The following is a 5,289-nucleotide window of genomic DNA, read 5'->3' as shown; positions in this document are numbered from 1 at the left end:
CTCAGCGCGACAGCCCTGCGGTGTTGTCAGTTTACGTTCCGTCTGACACTGGTACCAGTTACCTGTAACGCTCAACTGGGCCGCGGAGAAACACATCGCGGAGAGAGATGGTGCTGCTGACGATGATCGCTCGGCTGGCTGACGGTCTGCCGTTAGCCGCCTCAATGCAGGAGGACGAGCAGGTTAAAATATCAGCTTTTTGTGTGTGTTGCTAGCTGTCTGTTTGCTGTTGTCGGTGCAGCCCGTGAACGCCTCTTAAATTGGTCAAATGCTACACTGACACGTTAGCTAACGTAGCTGCTCGAGGCCCGTTAACACGTACACAGCCTTTTTATTTACATAGAGCGGCCGCCTCCCCATGTTTGAACCCGGACCTTTATTCAGATGCAGCTTCTAGTCATTTGAGCTTTGCTTAACTTCACCTGTAAGTTTCGTGAGGCTTTAAACGGTCCAGTTCAGGTCTTCAAAATCTGCTTTCCACAGTCATACACATCTATATGTTGTACCAAAAAAACAAAAGCAAAGAGGGTTTGCCAAAACATGCTTTTTAAAAAAGAAATCTGTTTTAATTGAATAATTAAGTTGTAACACCTAATTAAAGGCACAACTGAGCATTTGTTTTCCAAGTAGAACGTTTCAGATTGCAAGTCAATTAAATACATATTTCAGATTTTAGCTGATCATACATATCTGCATTTGTGTGTATGTTGCACCCATAAGAAACCAGAATCAGTTGTTTGACATACAGTAAAAACAGTGTTGCCTTTACAAGGTATGTCCACCAGAGGGCGCCAGCATGCTTTTTAAACTGTAAAATGATCTGCTCAGGAGATGTCTGACTTGCCATTTTGAGACACCAAATTTAAGAAAATTCTAATCAGAAGTGTTTTTTTTAATTTTTTAAGAATACCGGCTGAAACACTTTCAAATGTTAGAATGTCTTGGTGACCAAGTGGTTCAGATGCAACGTCCCTTGTTCAATTGCATCAAGTCATGAACCAACAAAAAAAATAATTCCGCCTCAAAACTCCAAATAGACACAAACATAAACTTAACATATGAGAAATGTTAAAACTGGACGGCATTGTGACATGTTAAGTTGTTGCATTATGTTTGAGCATGACCTACCAAGAGTCTAACATATTTCCCTTCCACTCTCTTGTTTGCTCTCATAAAGGGAAGTGAAAAGGTTTGTTGTGTCTCTGCTCTGTGCTTCAACATCATACCTGTATATCTGTGACGCTACAGTGCTGCTGTAAATAATCTGTCATTTGCTAGAGTCTACCACACTCAGGAAATGAATTCCATCCACCATCCAAATGCTGACCATACTTTACCACAAACAGCTGGGCTGGCTTTTTGTTCTTAAAAAAAAACAACACACACACAAACATTGCCTCTTCAGTCTCAGTTGAAGCATCGCTCTGCTGAGTCTGTCTGTAGTGTTTTGTGCCAACTCTTTATTTCAAGCACACTTTCCAGGGCAAGAAATGCACTCAAGGGAAATAGTGTGAAATCTGGACTGGCGGGAGCGGTTTCTATTTTTGTCTGTCTCGTTAAGCACTTCGGCAAAATAAGAAATCACACTCATATTTAAAATAGTGACATTTGCTTGTGAGCGCCACCTGCTAACGTAGCATATTAAAGTATATTTCTTGCCCCGAGTAAACACCATATTTTTTCTAAATGAGTTTTGAGTGAGTCGATTTGTTACTGATCTGCTTTTTTCACCCGTCTGTTCAGTTGGGTCGGGACCTCCAGCAGTATCAGAGTCAAGCTAAGCAGCTCTTCAGGAAACTTAATGAACAGAGTCCCACGCGCTGCACTTTAGAGGCTGGCGCCATGTCATTTCAGTGAGTATGAAGTACATGAATACAGTGAAAAACATTGTTTTCTAACATTACAAAACAGTGGCATAGAACACTAAAATACATATAGGATACTTGTGTGGATTCCTGTAATCTCTTTCACATGTTTATGTTCTCCTTGCAGCTATTTCATAGAGAAGGGAGTGTGCTATCTTGTGCTGTGTGAAGCCAGCTTTGCTAAGAAGCTGGCCTTCGCTTACCTCGAAGACCTGCAGGCAGAGTTTCATGAGCAGCACGGAAAGAAGGTCCCCACTGTTTCCCGGCCCTACTCCTTCATTGAATTCGGTGAGAGAGAGTCAGGAGCGACTGATGTGCTGCTTCTCTGGGCCGATCAGTGCATTGCGGGCGGAAAAAAAGAAGAAATTATTATTATTTTTTTATTATATTGTTTGTTCTGTGGCCAACAACTCACATTCCCGCCACTGCATCACTTCCTCATTTGTCAGTTTTTGGCAGATCAAGGCAGAGCCTCCAGGCCTCCGTCGCGTTCGATTGCTTACGTTTAACATTTTATAACTTTTTACTGTCGTTTCACCTGCTGTGAAAAACAGTCATTAGACGCAAACTCAAATGATTCTCTCGTTTATTATGGCACTGATTAAATCTATCAGATAGTGTGGGGACTGTTATCCTGCAAATTCCCCCCACTGCGTGACTAATAAAGGGATATCTAATCTAATTCAAAGAAACGATTGTCTTTCGGAGCTGTCCCCTTAACATCTTTGTGTTATTTTGTCCCTCCTCAGACACCTACATCCAGAAAACCAAGAAGTCGTACATTGACAGCCGAGCGAGGAGGAATCTGGGCAGCATCAACACGGAGCTCCAGGACGTCCAGAGGATCATGGTGGCGAACATAGAGGAGGTGCTGCAGAGAGGAGAGGCTCTCTCTGGTAAGTCCACGTCGATGCAGCGTGTCCTCTTCCTGCTAGAATGCTAAACGTGAGGATTAACGCTCCTCATATTCACGCTGTGATCCTCACTTGTGTCTCTCTCTCTCGCTCTCTCCTCGTTTGTTTGGCTCTCTCCCTCCCCCACTCGTCCTCCCGTCTGCTGCAGCGCTGGACTCCAAGGCCAGCAACTTGTCCAGCCTGTCGAAGAAGTACAGGAGCGACGCCAAGTATCTGAACACCCGCTCCACCTATGCCAAGCTGGCAGCCGGCGGTGTGTTTTTCATCATGCTCATTGTCTATGTTCGCTTCTGGTGGCTCTGAGAGGGCGAGAGAAAGGAGAGCGAGAGAGGTATTGAAGTGGAAAATGAGCTGCAGACACTAAAAAAAAACACACAAAAAAACAGGATGCCTGCTCTTAAGACTTCGCAGACATAGCACCGCCCATTTTGTTCTCACCTGTCCCATGGATGTGTGATCTGAATATACATGATTACATAATATTATTAACAGTTATTCCACAGTGCACTCGTAGTTGCCCTGGACATAAGTGGAAATGAGTGGATGTGTCTGTGTGGGATGATTGCTCTGTTTTTTTTTTTTATTGTAGGTGATTGGTTTTGAAGTGTGGAAAGAAAATGAAGCGAAAGACAAGTTTCCTGTTTTTGAGAGTTTCCAAAGCTGTACAGTCACGGGACTGATTTAATCTCGCATACGGTCTAACAATACCGAAAAACATAACTATTTATCCTGAGCACATCATATGAGCATCTGCATTCATTTATATTATACACACAGTAGTGATGGCTTGGTGGGCCTGGACAACACACAGTACGGATCAGTCACACACATTTTGCAACAAAATGGGAAAAGTCATTTAGTTATATTGAGATTATTATTTTTTTCTAATGTATTGTATGAAAGCAAAATGCTAATTCACCTGTCTCAAAATTAGACTGTATACAAACTATGAGGGGGGTCAGAAAAGAGGGAGGATGATGTATATATTTTGTCTTCTTATTGCCGATAAGACGTCTGACTTTTTTTCGGTCGAGCGGCGGACGGTCATTTGAAGGTGCTAAATTTGAAAATTCAGAGCATTAATATTGCACAGTGACGTCATGGCGTCCAGAGCTGAGAATGAAGTCGCACTCCCTCTTCGTGTGTTGTAATCCCAGCTTCTCTGTGCTCCGTTTACATAGCCAGTCTGGCCCCCCGCGTGCGTCCATATATGTATGTGTGTCCGTGTGCGTGTGTGTGCGTGCCCCGCTGGCTAGCTCGTAGCCGCCGCTCCGCCCTCCGGTTCCCCCCCTCAGGTAAACGCTGTCAGCTCCATCCGCACTGTTGTCGACTCCCATGTTGCCAATTCCTCAATCGCAGATGGGCGCCGAGTTTGTATTTGAGCACCCTTTTTTCTTTTTTTTCTTTTAGATTCCAGCCCTCAAACCAAATAGTAACAAACATGGTTGTCGTGTTCACAGTGGGTTATAAAGGAACCTTTTATCACACGCAGAGAATAACAATCGGCTCTTTTCACTGCAGCCATTTTGACATGGACATACTTGACTGAATGAATCAATAACAGGGCCATAATTAATGTTATTAATTACCCCTGTGTTTACCTTGCTGTGACATGTCAACACGGCTGCTGTGATAAATGCCTATCCTGTCTGTTTAAATTTTTTTCCCATCACACTCAACTAGCTAATAGGATAAATGATGAGAATCAGAATATGGAAATGTATGTGTGTGCAATTAATGCTGATTAAATTACCTTGTGACCTCCTTCGCTTTCGCCTTCATCACAACAAAGCGCCATGTGCCATATCAAGTTGGCCAATATTATTATATAAGTTTAGCCTACTAGTTAGTATGTCTTTATTCTAAAATAGAGGGTGGCTGGAATATTCATAGGGGAGAGGCTAGAGAAAATATGAATGATGGAAGAAGCCTTGTTTCTTCAACCCTCCAATGACTTTGGTACAGTCCCTAACTGGACCTCAGCAGAGTGTATCCCGACTCCTTTTTACCTTCTCTTGCACCGTACCGTGACTGTGTGGACCAGCACCTTTCTGTAACCAGGCATACAACCATATAAGATGTCTGGCGGGGTCCTTTGATTTTTCACACGTATAGACTCGATTTAAAAGTGAATTCAGGCCGAGAGACACGGGCGCTCTCGTCTGGAAAGGACACCTTTTTTTGTTTGTCTGCTATCTATGAATAAAATCATTTGCACAAAACACGCTTCCTGTCTGTCCGAAGACTTTGGTCAGATGTTCTTTATCTTTTTATGTTATAAAGTTTTGAGGTTCTCACTGTTGGTGAAGCCATCTCTGCTCAATACACAGCACATAGCCACCCGTTTAAATTATTATCAGAGACAGGAACTCACCACAGCAGTTACAATTTGACATACTTTGTCATTTAAAAACCCTGATATTTACCTTTGAGAGGTTTTCCTACGACCTGCTGAATAATATACCGAATGCAAAACACTTCCAGTAAAACAACTCTCTTTGTATAAAACA

At 42.9% G+C, this 5,289-nt stretch overlaps 1 protein-coding gene across 1 annotated transcript; it reads left to right on the top strand.

Annotated features, from left to right (window-relative positions):
- On the top strand, positions 1-4,543 carry sec22bb (SEC22 homolog B, vesicle trafficking protein b). Its single transcript, XM_068591616.1, has 5 exons — positions 1-182; positions 1,744-1,853; positions 1,993-2,153; positions 2,615-2,761; positions 2,928-4,543. The coding sequence occupies exons 1-5, from the start codon at positions 108-110 to the stop codon at positions 3,080-3,082; spliced, it is 648 nt and encodes a 215-aa protein (XP_068447717.1). The 5' UTR covers positions 1-107; the 3' UTR covers positions 3,083-4,543.
- The last annotated feature ends 746 nt before the right edge of the window (positions 4,544-5,289 follow it).

This window comes from Clinocottus analis, unplaced genomic scaffold (assembly GCF_023055335.1).
Source record: "Clinocottus analis isolate CAN_PGR_092001 unplaced genomic scaffold, fCliAna1.0.p SCAF_25, whole genome shotgun sequence".
In the NCBI taxonomy this organism is placed as follows: domain Eukaryota; kingdom Metazoa; phylum Chordata; class Actinopteri; order Perciformes; family Cottidae; genus Clinocottus; species Clinocottus analis.
Note: the sequence above shows the minus strand (reverse complement) of the source record. Positions and strands in the feature narration are given on the sequence as shown.

Bases quoted from the DNA above. Each gene is read 5' to 3' on its own strand.
- sec22bb (XM_068591616.1), top strand. From the start codon at position 108: ATGGTGCTGCTGACGATGATCGCTCGGCTGGCTGACGGTCTGCCGTTA. The intron at 1,854-1,992 runs GTGAGTATGAAG...TTCTCCTTGCAG, and splicing joins GCTGGCGCCATGTCATTTCA to CTATTTCATAGAGAAGGGAG. The intron at 2,154-2,614 runs GTGAGAGAGAGT...GTCCCTCCTCAG, and splicing joins CTACTCCTTCATTGAATTCG to ACACCTACATCCAGAAAACC.